Here is a 24,568-nt window from a genome sequence, read left to right on the forward strand (position 1 = left end):
CGGCCTACGTGCTGACAGACTCGCAGGACGCCTGCCGCCTCTTCCTTGGGGGGGTTTTACCGGGATGCGTCTTCCGCATCCTAGGAACGAACCTCACCATGGATCATTGCGTGACCTGGTGCCCGGCGCACACAGGGATAGCGGGGAACGAACGGGCGGACCGCTTGGCTCGATGCATGACAGGCTGAGCCGCGGGCCACACAGCCCGGGAGAACACCTCGACACCCGGTGCGCCAAGAGAAATCCTCGAGTTACAACGGCTAAGTAGGCGAACCAAAGCCCTTCCTCACCCAGACCTAGACAGGAGGCAAGCACGGGACTGGCGCCGCCTGCAAACAAACACTTTCCCACATTTATACAGGCTACACAAAATGTACCCAGACAAATACAGCAACACATGCCCGTGGTGCGAAGGAACACCGACATTGGAACACATAACATTCCAGTGCGCGTCACGTCCGGCGGCTGCCAGCTCGCCGCTGTTAGACAACACTCTACATAACTGGTCGTGGGAGCCGCGACTCGCGGAAGTGGAATTGGGAAGCCAACTGGCGACCCTTTACCAGGCCCGGCGAGCCGCTGTAACCAGTGGGGCCCTGGAGGAGGGGCTCCACTCACCATAACCAAACAGTCTCTGTTACAATAAACGTTTACTCTCTCTTTGCTAGGGCGCAGCGACTACGCGCCCCGCATCGGACGCGGTGAGCGTCGAGCAACGCAGCGTTCGGCGCGACAACGAAATGTGCGCCTGAGCAAGCGCCGCAGGCCTGAGCCGACGCCGACGACACCGGCTTTTCTGCGACACGAGCTCCTTAAAGCTGTCGCGTTAAAATAAAGGCTAGTATGCTTCGCATCCTGGGCTTAACCTTAGCTAAGCCACAGCCAGTTTTTTTCAAAGAGGGTAATGTACAGTATTTCATTACTTGCGTATTCTATTTGGAGTGGCATGTACGTGCTGAGGTGCGAGGGAATGTATTCCAAACCCTGGTTCATCTAAATATGCTCCATTCATGCGGCACTCTACACCATACCAGTTTAGCGTCCTGCGCAATCGCAAAAATTGAAATTTCCGGTAACCATGCTATATTGTTAGTGATGGCTGTCCTAGAGCTTACGTTAATCTTTGTTGTTTTCTGTGATGTAAAGATTGATCATATTGCCGTGTACATATTAAAAAGTGCCAGTGCCCTATTTAAGATGCCGAGGTGTATATAAAGGCTGACGGTATCGAGGCTAGCATGCTCTGTACATTTACGTCCTGCTCAATTGCTTTTTTCGGCTTTAATTGTCCTCACGTTGTACGTACTGTGATACGCTGATAAAAAGTAAAATTAAGTAAATACCTCGTGTATTGAGCCTCGCAAAGCCTCCTCCCATAGTTTACGGCAGTGTATTTCATGATTTATTCTGAGAATGGTCCTTTACTTTATAAGAAACACCCTCAATAAAGTCCATTATGGGTAAATATATCTTTTTTTTTCTTTTAGAATCGCGGCAAAAAAGAATTACAGAAAGAAGGAGAAGCAAATAAAACAAAGTGCTGCTGCTCCATTTCTCCTCCACGTGCATGGTCACTCAGCACTCACTCTTTGTACCGTCAACGTTTAGCAAGTCTATTATATTGTTTGTCGTTCAAGAACTGCTTATTAGACAACTGCCTATGATACTGAAACCGTGTTTCTAAAAGAGGCGTAGTAAAAATGGAGAAACCTATGGCTTGGTCTAGCTGACTGTTCAATGACCTTTTGATTTATAGTGTACAGAAATCACAAGGATGAGTTTTTATTCAAGGGCTAGTAGTTCCTTCAATTTCAGAACATGCCTATGAATCTCAGCTAATATCCATCTTACAGGCTCACTAGAAGCGAGAAAGTAGTGATGTCAGGCTGTACGCTCACGATCACTAATTTCCCGCTAATAGGCCAGATAATTCCTCAGTGCTGGTCAGCATACTTTAACGTGCACTTACTATATGAATAAAGATTCAGGTTCACGAAACATTATCTTTTTCGATTGGGATCGCGAGATATCCTGCATGATGTTCCGATGCACAAATCTTTATCGATCTCTTAATTTTATCAATATTTGATTTCACAAATCCGCAAAATATGTGTATGAACGAATAAACAAATCATTCGTTTATTTATCGCACCCAGGATCAACCCTAAGGTCTGATTACCGGCGTACGGCTACTTTAAAAACAAAAGAAAAGGTGCAGGCAAATTTAAGTAAAAAGACATTGATCAAAATATAGAGGACGTTTAAGTTTCACCTTTACTATTTCAACGCGACAGAATTCAAAGATGCCTCCCTGATTCTCACACTTCCCGGCCAATGCAGCTCATGTAACAGTAATCTATTCTTGGAAGCGTTGGTGCCGAACGCATTGGACGCAGCCGAACTTTCTTCGGCGCGTCGCTTCTACTTCAAACGGCAGCTATAAAAGGTATTTTTATTTGAGTTTTCGCATAACATAATTATGCTTTCTCGTGCATTCAAATTACATTCTGATGCTATCATGTCTGGAGGATGTGTGCAAGTTGTACTTTAAAAAATTTCTTACCCATTTTATTTCCAGAAATTCAATTATTTTAGCAATACCTGTTTGCCACACGGAGGGCCTGCGTGAATCGGTATGGGTAGTTCTGGATTATTTTTTTCATACGGACAACGTCCCCGCCGCCGCGTGGGGTGCCGACATCGACGCCGGATCTTTTGCGACACATGGTGTTTAGCGCGGTCGAATTAAAAAGAACTAGCTTAAAATGCAGACTGCTCGCACGGCAATGCGAACGATCAATATAAAATAAAAAGGAGGGGAAGAGCAGTTGGAAAATGACCCAAACTAGGACACCACATTTTGCAGTTTCTTTTTCATGTAGTGCACATAGCCGAAGGACGTAGAAGACAAAATAGAGGTCTTTGTGCTATTTACGCTACACAAAAAAACTGCAAACTGTTACTGCAACAAGCCGAAATATCTGCACTGATACAACACAACAACGCAAAGCTCAGAAAAAAAGCAATGACAGCGAGCTATGATAACTGTTCACGACATGAAAATATGTGATCTAACGAATCTACTCTGCCGAAGAGAGGGGGGGTGAGGTTGGTTGATTGGTGGTGATGACTGCCAGGAATATGGGAACGTCTATGTTGTCTGGTGATCTTGCGTGGCACACTGAAAATAATACAAGTGAGGATACCATAAAGGGGTTTGAAAACAATCAGAAGGCCTAAAGTTGAAACATGATTGAACGAAGTGATGACGAGGCCCGAATTATTTCCTTAAATGGGGTAGTTCTCGAAACCAAGAAAGGAATTTTTCGGCATTTCCAAATGTATTATCCTAACGACGCGACGCGGGAAAGCAACCGTGGCATTGCATTTGCCGGTAGTCGATCCATCTGTCGCGCAAACCGTGAAGTAACGAAATCAACCTACCGAGGCGGTGGGCGAGTCCGCTGTTTCGAGCATGGGCGCTGCTTGCAGCCTCGTCAATACAAAGCTAGGGCCTTCCGTAAGACACCCAGTTGTTTTAACGCGATAGCTTTAGAGCGAACGCTTCAAGAAAACGCATGTGTGTCAAAATTAGAATGAAATTACGGCTTTTTACTCATTTATTTCAGAAGGACCTCGTTAGATGCAGTGCAAACCAGCTAGTTTCGCTGTTTCGGGTTCATGACAACATTGAACCCTATGGCTAACCTTACGGGGAATGATAATTGCTTCGTTAGATCAGGAGCTTCATAAGCTCACGTTTCGTTAGATCAAGTTCTAATTGTAGTAGTAGTAATAATAATAATACTAATAATAATAGCATAAAATAGTAATTATAACGGGAGTATACATTGGTTTAAAATGCGGCTGGAAAGAATGCATACAGAGCCGCTGCTTCCAATATATTTGCTATGAATAGATTGGTAAATATAAACAAGTTCAGTAGTTCTACATCCCAATACCACAACCTGATGACGAGGGACGTCATAGCGCGGGAATCCGGATTAATCCCTTGCACCACAAAACACTATATTTATCATCGTCTAGATTAACACGCACTACTTGGGGGTTCTGTACAATGCATTCAATGCGTAGATAGCGGAGTTTACTCATTCCGCGACCTCCGGCTCCACCGCGCAACGTCATAGCCACTCAGCTACCACTGCTCGTAATATCAGCAGCTTTAAGTGTGATGAGAGTTACCTATTGGTACGAATGGAAGTATGTAAAGTGATGGGCTGATGGAGTACTGTTTTGTTTAAACTGAACTCAAATGCTCAAATCCACCGCGGTACCTTAAGGGATACAATGTGGCACTGTTGAACGCGAGGTGGCGCCTTCAATTCCATCCACAGCAGCGAAATTTCGATGGAGACAAAAATGCAAGAAGGTTCCCTACATAGATATAGTGGCACGTTAAAGAAGCCGAAGCGCTAAAATTATTTTCAACTGCCCCACTATGGTGTGCCTCCTAATGATATTGTAGTTTTCGTCCGTATAACCCCATAATCTAATGTCTTACCCGACAGATTTTCAAACTTGTTCGTGGGAGTCTGAGACACGAACTGACTTGGGGTAGAACAGAAGTATGGAAAAAGTAAGAAGGCTAAGGTTATCATAAAAAAACGTCCGGTTACCTACCCTACGAAGAGGAAGTGGAACAGAGCAGCAGAAGATAGGTGAGGAGGGAGATTGGCTGCGGAAGCAGCCAATCTATCTGTGGGGCAATTTGAAATTCCAAATTGTAACGTATTACTAACGAGGAAAGTTGGGCGATCTGACGACTAATTATCACACCGGGTGGGTGAAGCACCCCAGTGACCAGGGCAAAGCGGGGAGACTTTCCGCTTTGTTCTGGTCAGTGTGCGGCTTCACCCACACGGTTTAAGGTGATTCATATTTAACTAAACATAAAATTGTTGCAGATTCCAAAACACCTATTCTTTACAAACCTAATCATATACTGCCCTTAATCTAGTTCTGCGAATTTATGGAAATGTGCACACTATAACCAATTTCACATACTTCTCGTTAAATTAACGCGCAACAAATTGGCTTAGCGTGTGTTCAATTGAAGGAAATATTATTTTGCACGATGTCATAACACTGAACAGAACAGCACTAACGTCATCCTTTGTCCCGAACGTTCAAGGACTGAGCTCGAAAAAGGGATTTCACTCATTTTATAACTAATATCTCTTAAGTCTTCTGTGCGCATTCTGATCTGCGCACAACTGCAGCTTCTTGAGCTAATGGTTCCGCATCATGGTAAAAATAGCACGAATCGCAAGGAACATCGACCTCAACCTCCATTAAAGTGGCAGGGAGGCAGGGGTCGAATGCCTCCAGAAAGCTTAAGCTGCCCAGAAGACAATGGTGTATGTGGACGCCGCCATATACACGAGACAAAGGGGAACCGAGAATGCAGTATGAACGACGGTCGACTAGGTCCTAGGTCAGAGAACCAGCATTTCGCTACACAAGACTGCATGGTAGTCGCAGCTGAAGAAGTGGCCGTTGCTCTAGTGGCACCGGAGAGCTATCAGATTGGACAATCGCTAACAATACGCTCGGAATCGCAAACAGCCTGCCGGAACTACTTGCATTTGGAACGTGATTTTGGAACCACACCCTTGCTTTCCCTTGAAGATAAAATAGGACGTTGGCTAGCAAGACCGTATCATCCCATCAGGTGTTCTTACTTGCACGCTCATGGATTGCCAACCACTCTTCAATGATGACATCATCAGTCCGCCAAAACGTGCATGGGTCTCTTGGCTGGTCAACGACAGCCGTTGACATTTCCACTGTTACGGCGAGAACAGTGGAAACGTTCCTCCTCTATCAAGTTGCATCGAGTTGGTACCGCGCACTTCGACTAAATATGTGACGGGAGTAAGACTATGCAAAACGAAGGAAAAATGTATTTATCTAATATATACACAGCGAAGGTGATATGTCGGAACAACCACACGAGTGATTTTTCGATCCTTGTCTTGGTCTCGTTGCTCGCGTCTTTTCCTATGTACGGGAATGGCTTATAGGAATATGAAACGCAGAAGTAAAAAAAGGCACCAAACCGTATGAATAACTACGAGTTGCACGCACGTCTGCATTGCTCAACGTACGTTGCCGTCAATCCCTCCCCGGTGGTCGTTGTGGGAGTCGTTAACGTAGACATCTCAGAACCGGAAACAAAACACTGGTTCACACTCTTCGTGGAAGAGTTTGGCCTCAGTTAGCTTAACGATCTCAGTCAGCCAGCTACCGTACGCAGGTCATGAATCTACAAAAACTATTCTACAACTACAAACATTTCTACAACAAACATTTCCCAAGCAAAAATCGTAAGCATCAGTGTGTATCATAGCGACCACAATGCAGTCACAGCAGTCGTTTCAAAGTAATAAATGAAGAAAAGTTTTTTTACTCTGCATTGACACTTCGCTTTGGGTCATGTATCACTTTGAAGAGCCATGTGCGTGATCAGCGCACATCATGGGAATGGTGGTTGACAAATCGCCCTAAATTAGGCGCAACATATCTATACCTTCGCTGACCAACCACCTTCACAATATTCGAATGGCTATGATTTTGTTCTGGTGAATTTTCTCCTCTTTTTATGCATTACTTTCTTGATAGTGATTACCAAGGCAAAGATAGAACGCCGGGGACAGCTTTTATTTATTTATTTGTACATACTGCAGTCTATACAGACCAAAGAGGTGGCCGTATCTCTGGAAACACTCATTTAGGACAAGAATAATATGTGCTCTTCTGCTACTCATATGGAACAAAAAGGGGTAGAGAGAAAAAGAAAGAAAGAAAGAACAAGTTGGCCTTTTGTATTGTAAAGGATGACATTCACACCATCAGAAAAATGCACTCAGATAGGTAATAACATATCAAAATAACAAGTTGTGGTCTCTGCTGGCCTTCACCCAGAACAAAATGCACTTGCATAGGCGATAATAAAAATAACATTAAAAGAAAGAAGGACACAAACAACATTTCATATTACTGTGCAAAATACATGAGTAGTGCCAGCCCAAAATTATTAGCAGAGCAAAATTCTGAGGGTAGATCATTCCACTGAACAACATTACGAGGAAGGAATGACTTTTTAAACAGGTTAGTGCGTGCGCAGAAAGGGAGCAAGTTGCGAACATGACGATGTCGAGATGTGCGTGACAGGTAAGGTTTAATGTATGTTCGTCCATTAAATTCAAGCGACTTGTAATACATCGTGAAAAAGAATTTTAGTGGTGCCACAGTTCTTCGTGTTTCTAAGGTAGGGATATGGTTTTCGGTCTTTAGTGTGACGACGAATCAGTGGACCTAAACTTGTTGAAAATGAACTGTACTGTTCGCCTCTGAACCATTTCAAGCTTATGCTTATCCTTTGTGTAATAGTGGTTCCCTACTATTCAGGCTTATTCTAGTTTTGGCAATATATAAGTTCTCTATGCTAGAAGTGTTAAATTTGAAGGTGCTGTTTCCAGTTTACGACGCAGAAATCCAAGCTTTCCAGAGGCGGATGCACAAACATTCGCAACGTGTTTCGACCACGATATAATCTTTGTAATCGTTATGCCTAGGTATCTATATTCGGAGACTTTCTTTATTTATGTGCTATTGATGCAATATGTAAATGCCCTAGGTTGCTTTTTGTTCGTGGCCCGAAGTAAGACAGTTTTGACAATATTTAGGATCATAGACCAGGTGATGCACCATTCATTAGGTCTGGCTAAGCTAGTGCTTAACTTGATCGTCACGGCAAGTAATCTCTTTAAAGACAAGACAATCATCTGCGAACAATCTGATTTTAATGTGGGGATGAATGGTGCTAGTTATATCATTACCATAGATTAGGAAAAGAATCGGGCCGAGTACACTTCCTTGAGGTATTCCGGATGGAACTGGTTATGCAGTAGAATCATAGACCTTCAAGTCTACGAACTAACTATGGTTTGAAAGGTAGGCTCTTATCCAGTTTATGAAAAATGTAGGAAGGCCGAGCTTAGTAAGTTTCCCAATAAATTTCCTATGAGGGACGCGATCAAACACTTTACTGAAATCAAGGAAGATAACATCAACTTCTCCGGAAGAATCAATCAAATTTTGTAAGCAGTTTTTAAAGGTTGCGTACATGTCAAGAGTTTCTTCCGAAAAAATTAAAAAAAATTAAATTATGGGGTTTTACGTGCCAAAACCACTTTCTGATTATGAGGCACGCCGTAGTGGGGGACTCCGGAAATTTCGACCACCTGGGGTTCATTAACGTGCACCTAAATCTAAGTACACGGGTGTTTTCGCATTTCGCCCCCATCGAAATGCGGCCGCCGAGGCCGGGATTCGATCCCGCGACCTCATACGCAGCAGCCTAACACCATAGCCACTGAGCAACCACGGTGGGTGTTTCTTCCGAAAGCCATGCTGATATGGACAGAGCAAGTTGTTACTGTGAAGAAAATTAGTTATGTATTGAGCGATTATGTGTTCTACTGTTTTACAGCACGTGGATGTCAACAAAATGGGACGATAGTTTTCAGTGCTTAGGCGATCACCCTTCTTGTAGACTACAATGACACGAGCCACACGCCAGTCATCAGGTAATGTTGCTGTGCTCATAGATAAAGAAAAGACAGCTGTTAAAGGAAGCTGGAAGGTTTTCACAAAAAACTGAGTGAAGAGCTGTACGTCATGGTTTTCGACCCTCCGCATTCGAATATCGCATCGAAATTGAGCGAGAGAAAGCGCAAACAGATTTTGTTTCGACAAAAAGTCCAGGAGCAGACTCGGGACAGCTGACGCGCTTCGCTTCTGCCTGAGATTGGTCGGGCACCTCGTGATGTCAACAATGGTGTTCGTCAGGACCCACTGCTGCCGCTACACATGAAGCACGGTGCAAGGTAGTTTGGTGCTGTTTTGCTCAGACGGTAATGGAAAATTTCGAGAGCTTGCGTTTCTCTGAGGAGTTTGGCGTTAAGTCCAAGCCCCATGAAGGCGATTTTGCGTGCGATGGGCGACGGCTTCGAGAGACGAAACGGGCCATCGATTGAACAGATAGCTCGTTGTTGGCGCTCGATCGCTCGTTTCTTGAAATCTAGAACTCGTCGTCTGGAAGTGCTATGAGCAAAAATGAACCCAATTGCGCGAAACCGGAACTGGATGTACATCACTCAAATACGACTGATTGTCTCACGGAATGAGCAAACTATTGAATTTTATATGTGCAAGAATAAGAACCTAGTGCAAGACCTTCTGAAATAGTTTGTGTTCCTTGTTACAGTAAAATACATCAACTAAAATTAATAAAGCACGCGTCATGCTAGTTTCGGCGCGTATATTGGTGCCCTCATACAGGGAAGTCGTCGCTCAAAACCGTCGCTCGCGTGCAGTTCGCTTTGTAGGCGACGAGTGAACGCGACAGCCATGTCCATCGGCTCGCTTGACGCTGTCACGTGCAAGATCGCTTGCATGGGGTTTATATTTAGTAAAGAAATCATACGGTTTATACTTTACTCCCCACATGGATGAGCCGATTTGGAAGAACCGGCGAATCCAAGATGCAAAATAATGCTGGTGCAAGCAGTGCTTTCGACGAGAACGAAGGCGAAGTGTTAGCATCTCCTCGTGTTGGAAATGTTCTTTGGAGAGTATGCTTTTTTCTAAGCTGCACTCAGCGATCCAGTGAGTTCGTTTCCGGGCAAACAACTGTAGTGTTATGTTCCTGCATGCCTCCTCGTAAAACGTAAGCGGTGATGCGATCTTCGGCATCTGTGCGCTGCCCCAAAGCTGTCGGCAATCTACACAAGCGGTTTACACGCGGGAAAAGTTTACTGGTTCTTGTAGCTCATGTAGTGTAGAACCTTCATCAGCGCGCCATGCCCACGCTACTCGTAACTGGCGAATTCCGTCGGCTACGTGAGCTGGTCGGTTTCTTATGCGCACGAGAGATGGGGGAGCGCAGCGTCCTGGCGTGAGCCGGCTTTCCAACACATGCAAACTTTACACTTGCACTGCGTTATGGTAACTGCATGCCGGCTGTTTCACAACACACGTGCGAATAGAAAATTCGCGGCGCTTGGCGACGAAACCGGCGTCAAGGGTGGGAGATAAAAATACACCTTCTGTTCAGCGTGCTAAAACGAAGGAGAACCCAAATCAAGCATTATTGATAAACTAGGGTAGTAGTCATCGTCACGGAAGTGGTTAGAGCACATCACTGTTGTTCTTGAGCCCTTGAATTTTTTTTTCTTCACAGCAGCCTCCCACTTAGCTCAAAGCTTCTTTTTTTGCGGGAAGTAACGGAAGACAACATCGTCACGGCCGCTGGTTTTCCTGCAACCGTAGGCTGCACAGAACGCCGGCATTGTCGGCCCAAAACTTCATTTGATGGTACGCACGTTAACTACCACTCTACATGGACACAAACAAAGAGATGCAGGGTCGAGCGAAGCAGCTCATGATGGAACGCACGCAGAAACCAGCCCGTTCAGGCACGGTCGCGGGGACTGCGAAGGAAGGAAACACCAGTGTGGACGTCACTTTTTCGCAGTTTCCGGTCTCCGCTCGCATCGTCATTTTCAGCAGCAACGCGTGGTATTTGACGGGGGGCGGAGCGACAGCGCAATTTCAACCGACGATTACGTCGCTCCAATGCAAAAAATAACCCCCCCCCAAGCAAAAAGAAAACTTACCTGCATGGCTTATAGAGTTCCCGCATCCGTATATAAGCGTCTTATTGAATTCGTCAAACTCTTCAGCTTCCCTTTTAGATGTGTGCAACAAGCTCCGGGTAACGGCGAAGAAAAGAATTTGGCATGCCATCCTGCCCCCCAGAAGATTTTTCTTTAACATTAAGCAATAAGGAAAACACGCCTTCAAAAGATATGAAGTCTGACACTTGGCACAGAGAAGACGAAGCCTCGATGACTCTTTCAGCGTTGGTGAAAACAGATTGGAAATATTCGTTCATTATGTTAGATATTTCCGGAAAATAGGTGATCACAATCTCGCGTTGCCTTATTTCTTGCAAATGTGTGTTTCTACTGCCAAGATATCGCAAAAATTTATCGCGACTAGTTTTTATGTAATTCGGCAAAGTATGCGACAAATATTTTTGTTGGGCAAAAGACAATGCGTCTGAAAGCTGGACTTGCAGGTGGCGAATAACTTCAGCGTTTTTGTTCCGGTGCTCTTTGGCACGTTGTAACCTGCGTTTTATATGTAAAATTTTCCGTCAATCCATGGGTTTCTTCGTTGTGCTTTAATACGTTTAGTCGGCATGAATACATCAATACAGTAGTTAACGCAGGTCACAAACGCATGTCACAGAGAAGTAACATCAATTTTTGGGAAGTTCTCAACCAGCTTCCACAGTTCATCAAGGATAGATTGATCATTGGCAATAATAAAGTCTTTAAGAGTTTTGCAGGGTTTAACGCGCTTCTGTTCACAAATATCAAGCCTACTACTGACTAGCACAAGCTTAGGGTCAGATATGCCCTCCTCAACTCGGACGTCGAGCTCAGTCATATTATGTCTAAGAAATACAACATCCGAAATTGAACCAGTATTAGCATTGTGACGTGTGCTTTCAAGCACAACTTGCTCCATGTCACATACAAACACTAGGTCGCGAACAGGGCTATCGGCCAGCTGCATCTCGGGCCTGTGCAGCCAATTAACTGCGGGTAGTTTGAAATCGCCCACCATGATAATTTTCCGGTGTTTCAGCACAGTCATGTAGTCACGTTGTGAGGACAAGCACTCGGGAGGGGATGATGGTGGCCTGTAAACCGCGCATACCACAACTACATGTCCTCAACAATTAACTTTCAAAAACAGACTCGCACGGTTTTCGATCTGAGGAAGTATTTATGCGGAAAACGTGCTTTTTAGGATATTCGCAATACCTCCTCCCCTGGATCCAGGGTCCCGACGGAAAATGTCATGTCATGATGATACTAGTATTTCGTTGCTAATACCATCATGCTGCCAAGTTTTCGTGATAATTGCAATATGGGGGTCATATCTGAGGAGGATGCATTCCAGCTGTTATATTTTATTTATTATGCTTCTGGCATTAAAATTTAGCACTCGCAAGGTATGAGACATGGCTCACGTGTTCTGTTATGCATTACTAGAAGTATTAATTTCGCGCCTTCGCGACAACTCGTTGAGATATACTGTCATCCCAAGCGTAAACGCAGCCACCAAATCTCAGTTTGTCATTGATAAGAAAAGCACGTTTTCCATTGTCGACATCCCGTTTGGCAGTTTCCCAAAGAAGTTTTCGTTTTCTCAGAGTTCCTTTTTAATCACTCCGGATAGATATACCACTACCCTCAAGCTTACGCACGTTGAGAAAAACGTCCTGGAAATATACGATAACTATTCTTTTTCCTCGCTGTCTTCCAAGACGATGAATACGCGCGAGAGATTTGCATGATTGCTGCAGTTTTTTTGTGTGTGATCAATGACTGCGTTTTGTAACGTTTTGTGATCATCTTCTTGTCTTGCTCTTTGACACCGAAAACAACTAAGTTTTATCGGCGACTGCGGTCTTCGAGGTCAGTTAGTTTCTCGTTTTGTTCCAAAACCACTTGATCGTAAGCCCGAGTTTCGTTTGCTTGTGTTTGAATTTTGGTGTTTTTTTTTGCTAATTTCTAGCAGTACCTTACTGATTGCATATTATCGTGTATAAAGAGTGGTGACGGCTTGTTTATTTCATGCAAGACGCTGCCGAATACCAGTTAGCTCAGCTAATATGCTTACTTGCCGAGTCTGAAGGCTCTCAAACATTTCTTCAACTGTAGCACCTGGGATTTCTTCGGTGTCTCAACAGACAAGCAATTTAAACATACAGAAACAGTCGTAAGCAATTGACAAGTCGTAAGCTTATGCGGACGATGGAATGCACGTATAAGACAGACTTCCGAAAGCTCTGGTGACATGGCGTCATGGCTGTATCCTCTACCCTCACGCAACTCCTGGCGTGCCTGAACCCTAGCAGATGTTCCTTTTATTCCCGCCGTTCGACGTCTAGGCCCACACGTGACGTGACGTCGCAGCCAATGAAAATTTAGGTGTCGTTTCACTGCTACAGACGCCGGCTTTAACGCTCAGTGGGCAATTTCAAGTTTTCTCACCAACAAAGATTTCGCCTGGAAGATAGCCAATCGAATGGTATGACATTCAGTAGATCCAGGCGAATTTTTTGTGAATAACTTATGTCGACTGCAAACATGAAAGGGACGTACAGCCGAAGCATACTTCCGACATAAGTGTTCGGTGATGGCTGCACAAATTATTGTCGAGGTGTTCTGGTAAACGCAGTGTGATGATGACGATGGCATTGGCGCGATAACAATGATGTGACCACAGTACAGATGTTGATACAAACATGTCGAAGGTGATATGGTAACAAGGTTATCACAACAGCTCATCGACGGCGTCATATGACGGTGGCATGACAAAAAAGACAAAAACATCAAAAAACAGGAAAGGTATGCTACTTAAATGACCACAATTCTTCCATTTTTATCGTTTTCTCACACACACAAACAAAAAATCTTGCAGTGTCACCCCCAAAACGAAGCATTGACACAGATAGCAAAGTATTTCGCAACTACAAGAAGTAATGTTCCTAGTTTTCTCAACCATATTTATAGCACAACATATTCGCCTAATAGTTACATTAACAAGAATGTTGTCGCGCGCGAGCAGGCAAACTTGTACAGACATCACTCTCTCACCGCGAAAATTCGCTGTCCGGACGCTGACGTGGCAACGAGGAGGAAGAGGTGAGCAAACGCTTCGGGCTACCTCTAACTCCAATGCATCTCTGAAACTAGCGATTACGTGACCTGTCGGCTCTGCCAGCTTTTGCACCCACCGAATATTCATAATCATCAGCATCAGACTGGCTACGCCCACTGCAGGGCAAAGGCCTTTCCCATACTTCTCCAACTACCCCGGTCATGTGCTAATTGTGGCCACGTTGTCCCTGCAAACTTCTTAATCTTTTCTGTCCGCCTAACTTTCTGCCGTCCCCTGTTACGCTTCCATTCTCTTGGAATCCAGTCCGGAAGCGTTAATGGCCACCGGTTATCTTCGCTCCTTATTACATGCCCTTCCAATTCCCATTTCCTTTTCTTGATTTCCACTAAGATGTCATTAGCTCATGTTTGTCCCCACACCCAATCTGCTCTCTTCTTGTCTCCCTTAACGTTACACCCACCATTCTTCTTCCCATAGCTCGTTGGGTCTTGCTCAATTGAAGTCCAACGCTTTTCGTACGCCTCTAGGTTTCTGCCCCGTACGTGAGTACTGCTAAGACACAGCTATTATACACTTTTCTCTTGAGGGATAATGTGAACCTGCTGTTCATGGTCTGAGAATGCCTGCCAGATGCACCCCAGCCCACACTTATTCTTCTGATTGTTCCATTCCCATGATCCGGATCCGCGGCCACTATCTATCATGAGTAGACGCACTTAGCACTTAGAGTGCCTCGCTACCTATTGTAAACTGCTGTTCTCTTCCGATAGTGTTAAAGATTACTTTATTTTTCTGCAGATTAATTTTTAGACCCACCCTTCTGCTTTGTCTGTCCAGGTCAGTGAGCATGGATTGCAATTGAGCCCCTGAGTTACTAAGCAAGGCTAGTTCTAAGCTAATGGGCGAAGGAACCCATGCCTTCAGCCGGACCACACGCATTGAGACTGGCATTGAGGAGCCACCTGCCCTCGCAGCCGCAATAAGGCGAGTGGGAGACGGCACCCATCAAACCACCGTCTTTCTAGGTTCCTCCTCACACAGTGCACCTCGCACGTCGTGTGCGGCTCGATATGATCACACCCCACCGCGAATTAATACGGAACCTCCAGAAGACACCGACGGCGACGGTGGGAATTCTCCTACAGGATTCCTAGTGTTGATATCACGATAAGAAAATTTACGGTGTAGGAACCCCAGTCATATCACTGAAACAATATTTGCATAAGCAGTGCCCAAGATTGGTCTTCATTTAAACACCATTGTACGCAGCTCAGAGTCTTGTCTATTTTTCATTCCTCAAGTGAGCGAATTTATTCTTGACATGATGAAATTATTATCACCCCAGTCCGTCGGTTGCATGAGGCTGTAACTCCGCCCATAAATGTGCACTTAAACGGCGAAGCATACCGGTTGGATTGGGACAGCCACGGATTTTCATGCAAGGACTCCTACTCGAACGGCAGCACATGCCCTGCGTACCTCAGATATGGGAGAGCTCGCATTCGATTATTCGAGCATGCTACACCTCGGCGTCCGAAATCTGAGAAGCCATGAAATAGGCTAATAATCTCCCCACTCTCCGCTTCATGGCGTAGTACATCTTTTCAATTCACAATACTTTCTAGGATTTCTTCACCATCACAAATTGGTATCATATTCGTTGATGATGCCTGTAATATAACTAACGGAAATTCTTTTGTTAAGCCCTATAAGTTTATAAATAACTTTCGCGGGCAAAAGAATGACGAGAAGTTCTGCTTACTCGGATGGCCATTTTGTATATTTAGGAGTTACGTTGCGCCAGTATATAAACAATTTCCCATTTACAGGTGTTTTACAGCAAAACTGCAAATATTCAAGGCTGCAATAATTGAGTGTGAATTCCTACAGATGTGGCGGCAGTGATAAAGCAGGAGGTGGCGTCCTAATCGCTCTGTCGTATAACATCCACTTCTTCCACATTGCTATCATTAGTACTGTCAAATTAGTGTGCACATGTATTCGAATCAGTCACCGTGACATGTTTTTTTCTGCCCGATACCGCTCACCAACCGCACCTACATCTTTTTGTTCTGAGCTTTATGACGTATTGAATAGCATTGTACTTAGGTATCCTCACTCATCGATATTTTATTGGGTGATTTCAATCTCCCTAAAATAGTGTGGTATGTCATCTAGCCAATACCGTCTGTTACTTCTGGTTTAGAAGAGGATGTTACGAATCTATGTTATGACTTTAACTTTGCACAGCTAATAACTGACCCAACCTGAAAGACGTCTACAAGTTCCAACATACTTTACCTTGTCCTCACTAAATTCCACGATGCTGTTACATCTCTCGACATGCTGCCTCACCTGAGTGACCATTTCTTTCATAAAAGTTATGCTAGAGGGCAACATCAAGCGAGTTCCAAAGAAACGGAAAGATATACGTGAATATTCTAAAGCTGATTTCATTGCGAATAACGAGCAATAATCACATTTCATTGATTACTGCATGATTATTTTTTTTTCTGAAGAAACCATTGAGTGTAATTCGTCTTTGTTGAAAAATAAAGTGAAGTACCTTAACAATAAATTTGTGTCATTGCGTATTATTCCTTGCCGAAATCGTTCGGCGTGGTCCAATACTTCCTTAAGATGCCTTCTCATTAAAAAAAGTGCTCATTTCGCAAAGCTAAGCGATCGAAGAACTCAGAGTTGTGGAGTAAGCACCTTCTCGCATTTTTAGCATTTAAGTATGCAGCATGTGAAGCACAGGTTTTTTTTTTCATAAAGCTTTCGCATCATGAATTATAGAAAATCCTAAAAAGTTATGGAACATATCTTGCGGTTCTAAATACAGTACAATCTTATTAAACAATAATGACGGTGCCCTATTCCTCTTTCTCAATGTTGATCCATATTAAACAATACGTTCCCAATGTTTTTTTCAGAAGTGTCAGCTGTTTCCCAAGTGTCATCTGCGTATTGTAGAAAGGGCTACCAACCTATATTTCCTGTGCTTATGGATTCTTTTGATGTGTTGCATTTAATGAAAAACTCAAAACTCAAACTCAAACTCAACTCAAAATTTTTGAAGAACACTGCACTTCAGCACTCCAGCCGGTGACGAATTTGAACATTTTGCGTTTCCAAGTTACCAACATTGCCATGTGGGCGTTGATGCTGTCAAGTGTCAGCTACAAAACCGCCGGAGCAGCACTGTGACGATGGGCTATGGGACCGGCGAGATGTCGGTGACCCTTAAAAGTTTTCTATGGCTCACGCAGGTTGGCTCTTTTTACCCTTTCAAAGCGTCGCGCTACATTTTGCTGGTTCCACCCCAAAGGCTTTATCTTACTTTTTCCTGTCGGCAACGCGGTTCTGGGTTGTCGAATCGTGTGCATGTCAAGCGGCATTTTTCACTTTTTCGTAGCCCGGCATTTTCTCTACTTATTTTGCTGCTTTGTGGCGAACATATTGAGTGTAACCCAGGTCCACCAACTGCTGAATAAATCCAAGAACTGTTGAATGGTCGTAGTGCAATACTTTTCAAGTTATCGCAGCTCACCGCAGATGTTACTGACGTGAAAGCTTGGCTTCTCTTGTTGGAACCTAAGCAAGCAATGATCGACACAATTGAAATAACCTTGGCTAACGTTGAAGATCAGCAGCGACAAGATCATGATGCTTTCGCAGACATGTTTAAAAATTGGATGGCTGGGAAAATTGTGAGAGGCGCAATAATTCGCTTTTTTATGGTTGGCGGATTCTAATGGCAACGAGATGGCAGCTCAGTCCGAGGAACTCGTCATAAGTCAGTGCACTGCGAAGCTTGAATTGCCTTCGTTAGCTATTGAACGTGCACACAGGCTGGGTAAATTCTTCGAAGGAAAAAAGCGGCCCATCATTGTTCGCTTCAATTTTTTGAAGGACCGCCAAGCAGTGCTTGCAAAAGCACTCAAGCTCAACGGATCGAACGTCGCTATCCCTGAAGACTTTTCCCGTACTGTCCGTGATAAGCGAAAGAAATTATGGGCGTATGCCAAACAAAACAGCGAAGAAGGCTTGAAACCAGTTCTGAAGTTTGATACGCTTAACTTGGGGAGCCGGCGCTTTCAATTCAACAGTAAAGACGGCGTTCCACGGGAGCAATGACAAAGCAATAATAATGCTGCGGTGTGCCCCGTCAGCGTTCTGTTAGTCAACTGCCGCAGTGCCAGAAATAAAGTTGATGATTTTCACTTTTTTCTTCGTACCATCCAAGAGACCATTGTTTTGGGAACAGAATCTTGGCTTGACCCGACTATCGCAAGCGGTGAATTATTTCCGTACATGTACGAGCGTTTTCATCGAGACCATCCATCGAGATGCCATCGAGACATAATAGCATCGCGAGGGTGCAAATGGAATTTCCGGATAACGAAACTGAATCGATTTTTTGTAAAGTAAGACTGCCGAATGAGAAAGCAATTGTTCTTGGGTCATATTACATTCCTCCTGGTCCTTCTTTAGAACCACTAGCTAATTTAGCCAATTTTCTTGAAACTATTAACAATGAATGCCTTGTTCTACAAGGGGACCTTCACCTTCCGGATATTGACTGGTCAGCTAGGTAACCAAGGGGGACTGCTCGAGAGATCGTATACTCAACTTTCTTTGATATTTTAGATCAGGACACTTTCTATCAGTATGTGCACGACCCATCGCGCACTGACGGAACAGGTCACGAACTCGACCTTTTGCTCTATAACGTACCTGATATTACATACAATGTACGGGCATTGCCAGGTTTGAGCGATCACGACGTTGTTCTAGCAGGTTTATCAGTTCTGTATGTGAAGGTTGCAAAAACACCTAGTCGAAAGATTTATGCCTACAGCAGGGCCAACTACGAGGCGATTAGCGCTGCTTTCGAGTCATTCTTTCCAACGTTTGACACACCCGCAGATAATCTAGATATCGAACTGTAGAATACTTTCAAACTGAAATTGCTTGAACTACGTGAAGCTCTTGTCCCATCACGAGTTATATCAAATAGGTGAGCTCGAGACAAACCCTGGTTTAACACAGAGTTACGTGCCCTTGTTCGACGGCAGCGACGAAATTGTCAAAGATACAAGGCGTCTAATTCGCCAGAGCATTTGGCCTTGCTGAAAGCAACAAAAACTGAATTTAGGCAAAAGTGCGACATTGTTAAAGACTTCTATTTCTTTAATGTAGAAGAAAGACTTGCCAGGGATACCAAATAATTTTGGAGGTATGTGAAGCGTAATGGCAAAGACAACAGATCAATACCTGCTTTGAAAAAGGAGGAAACAATTCTTCATGATAATGAGTCTATAGCTGAAATTTTTAGCCCTTATTTTTCATCTGTGTTTTTGCCGTCTAGCTCACGTACTGTCTGTTTTGAATTACCTGCTGCAATCTACCGCATGCCAGAGGTCACCTTTCGTGTCGATGGTATCCGTAAATTATTAAAAGATGTCAACCAGGCTGAGGCATGCAGCCCTGATGACATTCCTGCCGCTGTCATACGGAATTGTGCGGACGCGTTATGCTTTTATTTCGCTCGGATGTTTCAGAAGTCCCTCAATGAAATTGGCATGCCTGATGATTGGAAATTCGCGCGAGTCGTGTCCATGTGTAAGAGTGGGGTGCGTAACTCCATGCAGAAGTACAGGCCTGCTTCACTAACTAGTACAACCTGCAAAATTATAGAGCATATAATATACAGTTGTGTTATGGCCCATTTAACGAAACATAATCTCCTAAGCCCCAGCCAGCATGGTTTCAGGCATGGTTTATCTCGCAATACACAGTTGGTAGAGTTTATTCACGATTTAGCCTCGGCAGTTGATAAGCAACAATTTGTGGACTGCGTTTTCTTAGATTTCTCTAAAGTGTTGGATGTAGTCGCACACAGTCTCCTAATCTCCAAATTAAAAGCTTATAACTTGGATGGTAAAATAATCGTCTGGATATGTGAATATTTGCTATTGCGGAAATAGGCTACGGTTCTGAACGGTATATCTTCGCGATATGCATCAGTTACGCCGGTAGTTTCCCAAGGCTCAGTGTTGGAGCCACTATTGTTTTTGCTTTATATTATAGATATTTCAGCTGGTATACAGTCTTCATTCAGGATATTTGCCGATGATTGTGTTGTTTATAGAGTGGTAGATGCCGTTTCCGATTCACAAATCCTGCAAGTTCACCTAAACACTATAGCAGACTGGTGTGTGCGTTTGGATATGTCATTAAATATAAATGAGACTGTGCACGTCCCCTTCCCAAGAAAACGAGCTAAATCATCCATATAGGTATAGAATTCATGACTCAACTCTAAAAATAAGCAAGGAATATAAATATCTAGGTGTGTTTTTTACTTCTGATTTACGATGGAACAAGCAGGTTAACTATATTGGAAATAAGGCAGCATCAGCCATTTACCGAGTAACTTAGAAACGCAGTTGTATTTCAGTCATGTACGTTCAATGCTTCAATACGGATGTGTTTGTTGGGACCCACACACATCTGAGCTTATAAATAAATCGGAAAAAATCCAGAATAGGGCAGTTAGATTTGTTCGTGGTAACTATAGCCGGCAGATTAGCATGACAGAACGCAAACTTAAGCTTCAATGGCAAGAGCTGAAGGATCGTAGAAGGCATATCAGATCAACATTTTTCCACGATATTTATTATTCTAAAACAGGTATAAACCGTGAACAATATATCCAGGCACCGCATTACATATATAAGCGAAATGACCACTGTGTGAACGTCAAGAAATTTTCTTGTATGGGTGACGTCTTCCGTTATTCCTGTTTTGTTAGCACTGTTCGAGATTGGAACAGTTTGCCATCTAGCATTGTATACATCACAGAAAATGATGGTTTTTTTCCACGCGTTGAAATAATTTGTTCATGCATTCATTCAAGTTTGTAACCTCCCTGCTGTAATGCCCTTCGGGGCGATGCAGGTAACCAATAAATAAATAAAATAGGAAATGTACCCTCATATGTACAGAGCTTTTTGTCACAGTACATCACTCCTGCCCAGTTACCTGGCAATTGGTAGGTGGGCAAGGTGGCACCGCTTTTCAAGTCTGGTGACGTCAATTCACAATATAATTACAGACCTATATCATTAACTAGCATTAATTGCAAACAATTAAAACATATTGTTTACTCATGTTTAGTTCAGTTCCTTGAGTCTAATGCGTTCATTACGGCGAAACAGCATGGCTTTCGTGTATCATTTTCGTGTGAGACACAACTAATTTGCTGGACAAATGAACTTTTTGCTGCTCTTCACAATGGGTGTTTTGTCGACTGCATATTTCTAGATTTTCGAAAAGCGTTTGACATTGTCTCTCACCCTCTACTTCGTTTAAAGTTCAGCAAATTAAACATCGATCCTAACATTTTTGCCTGGATTGAACGCAATTTGTGACAGCTAACAATTTTGATTCCTCTTCCTGTACAGCTACTTCCGGTGTACTGCAGGGTTCTGTCCTCGGCCCTCTTTTATTTTTAGTCTACACTAAAGAGCTAGCTAATGCAGTTCCATTATCCATCAGGATGCACGCTGATCACTGCCTAATTTATCGCATAATATTCTCTCACACTGATCTTGCAGCACATAAATCTGACCTCGAAGCCATGACTAACTGCTGCAACGCGTGGCAAATGCATATGAACGTTAAAAAAATGTAAAGTAATGAGAATCTCCCGAAAAGCTTCTACTTGTACCCTCCTTATTATCACTATGATGGCGCTGTACTAGAGGAGGTTACCACGTATAAGTATTTAGGTGTTCACCTGACTGCTAACCTTTCTTGGCAAACCTATGTTCACTACATTGTTGACAATGCTAATCGCACGTTAGGCTTCTTACGCAGTAACTTTTCAAGGGCACCATCTTCTCTTACATTACCATTGTACAAAACAATCGTAAGGTCTAAGCTTGAATATGCATACGCTTTGTGGGATCCCAGTAAAGAATTTCCTAATAACGAATTAGAACGAGTACAAAACCATGGTGCGCGTCTCACTCTGTCAAATTATTCCCGCTTTTCAGGTGCATCGTCGATGAAACACGTTTTGAAGCTTCCTAACCTTAGTCAGTGCAGAAAGGTGTTTCGTTTATCCCTATTTTGCAAGATTTTTCATAATCCACATCTGAAAAATTACCTTCCTAATAAGCCATCATATTTGTCTTGCCGTACTAATCACCGTCATAACATTGAAATCCCTTTCTGCCATCCTAACTTATTTTCCTATTCATTCTTGCCAAAGAGATCAAGGACACGAAACCACCTGCCCACCTCCGTCGTCCCCATTCCAAGTGTTTTTACATTTAAATCCGCTGTCGACAATTGTTATTGTTTATACTAGCCACCAACAATCCCAAAAATATTATATATTTCCCTCCCACTACCTTCTGTAACGCCTTCGGGCGTTGGAGGTAATGAAATAAATAAATTACCAGCATCCCTGTATTTCTTTGTCTCAGTAGCCAAAACTCAACAATCACAGCAGAACGCGTGCGCCATGTGAGTCACTGGATCGCTTCCAGAACCACCGATGGCGCTTGCCTCCGCGCTTGCAAGGAGCGGCAGTGCGAGCTATGCGCGCATAGCGTTCGCCGCAATCGTATCCAAATAAAAATCATGGTTTCAAAAGCTGCAGTTGCCGGGAAGCAGCAAATGCAGCACACGAAGCAGGAAGTGACGGCACTACACTTCCATATATAAAAGAAGAATCCGCCGAGCAACCGATTTCATTTGTCTTGTGATAGCGCTATGGAGAGGCTAAGCATAGGACTCCCGAAGAGCAGCGTGAACACAATGGCCGCCGACGGGAACCGCAATGGCGATATGCACGAAGGCGTCGTGCTCAAACCAGGCAGGAATTAGTGACTCCTCGCCAAAGCAAGCCATGCGCAGTTAGGACGCTTGATTATCAGTGCGAATGCGATGAGTGACGAAATGACCAGCAATATAAACATGCACAACGACATCGGGCTCAGACTCGGCAGGACACATCCCTACGTTACGTCACATTGGTATATCGGGTCAGGGGATACCGCAGCTTACCACCTTCACTACGTGGATTGCAGCAAACGTTTCTCAAATGTAGCCCGCTGGAAGTACTTCGAGAACTCTAAGAGTAAGCCGATAACATCCTGTCCTCCCACAAATGCAATCCGGTTCTGTAGTAGTCATAGAATATCCAGTTCAGAGTGGTCGCGTGCATATCTTCAAACCAATCTGAACCCGTGAGCCTACTTCTGGGTATGTTTGGCAATTATTACGTTAGAAATTGTCCTAATTCTACAGGGTACAGTGGTATTACAGGGATACCGCGATATTACGCCTTGCCTCCATTAACTACATGACCAGCTTCTCGCAACCTTTGAAAATCTGCTTAACGCTCAAATACATAGCAGACGGTTATGACGTAAAATTTTCTCGTGGGCTAAGATAACAACTAGCGTTATTATTTGTTTTATTTTCCAGTTATTACTTTCTCTTTAAGTTCTATAATGGCCGTGAAACAACATCGTATTTTTATACTGATAAAAAGTGAGACAAACGTGCAACTTCGTACGAATTATTTAAGAGTTTCTTCCGAAGGGGAAGCATAGCCCATAACGGCCATAGAGCCTTTTACAGATTCTGTATGGTCCACTTTATAATTTTGTTTATTGATGCTGCCTCACGCCAAAAAAAGTCACATTGAGGCGTACTGATGAACTACGCATGCTTACTCTCTCGGAAGGCCAAGCGGGCCAGCGGTCTTCCATCGGTCCGCTTCCCAGACGCAGGCCAACGTGTACGGCATCTTCTTCCGGTCCTCCCAGGTTGGCTGGCGATCGTGGCCAATCACGTCATCAATTTCACGTTGCACCCGCGCTTGGACCGTGTCAGGGTGTCTTGCAAAATTCAGCATCTGCCACATCATCGTACTGGTTGTGCTGAAGGTACCACCCATGAGGAAGGAGTTTACGTTGCCAACAAGGTAGCGCTCTGCACAAAATTCGGGCGAATACGAATTCATATTCTTCGAAAAATACTGATTAAATGTACAGCAATTGAGGGCATGCAGTCCATGCTCTTGGACAGGATTGATTGTGTCTCTGCCGCAAACCCCCGCTACAAGTATGAAAAAAAAAGAATGCTGGTGCGCCAGCAGTAGAGTATAGTCCTTTTAGCTTGCTGTTCAGAATATCTTTCCTGCTTTAACGTCACAGCTACTCAGCACTGTGACGAATAGGTCAGTTTACAGTCGAAAAGGGCTCTCAATGCCACTTCAGACACACCAAGTTTCAAGACTTATATTTTCCACGGTTGCTGTTATTCTTACGCATTGTCATAGGTTGTCAAACTCATTAGTCGACTCACTCAGACTCAGATCCATCCGTGTATGTGGGTTATCCCGGATGCGTCGAATTTGGATGTATCTGAGTCCGAGTGAGCATGGGCGAGTAGAACTTTAGTGACCCTGAGTTTCAGTAAATTCCGCTTTTCTTTCTTTTTTCTTCGCCAAACTAAACTTGTGAACATAGCTAAAGTAGCAGTGACGGCGGCGACGCGATGAGGCGGGCAGCGTACATCAGACGTATGCATAAACAAAAATTCCAGGCCTGCGCCAAATACGTAGTCCAGTCACTGCGTGAACTAAAGGATCTGTCTCCTTTTAGCTCGTCTTAAGCTGTTTGAGGATGCCTACAGCAAGTAGTGATCGTGGACGTAACTGTTGTTTTGCGCGCACATACCTGTATATCGGACA

General features: G+C 43.9%; 1 protein-coding gene across 1 annotated transcript in view; it reads right to left on the bottom strand.

The window, feature by feature from the left end:
• Window positions 1-24,568, bottom strand: part of LOC135903464 (cytochrome P450 2U1-like) — a 102,470-nt gene that overhangs the window by 12,610 nt on the left and 65,292 nt on the right. The window contains exon 7 of the mRNA XM_070522571.1: window positions 23,547-23,805. Within this exon, the coding sequence (XP_070378672.1) occupies window positions 23,547-23,805 (259 nt within the window). The remainder of the gene's footprint in view (window positions 1-23,546; window positions 23,806-24,568) is intronic.

Source organism: Dermacentor albipictus, chromosome 7, assembly GCF_038994185.2.
Source record: "Dermacentor albipictus isolate Rhodes 1998 colony chromosome 7, USDA_Dalb.pri_finalv2, whole genome shotgun sequence".
Lineage (NCBI taxonomy): Eukaryota > Metazoa > Arthropoda > Arachnida > Ixodida > Ixodidae > Dermacentor > Dermacentor albipictus.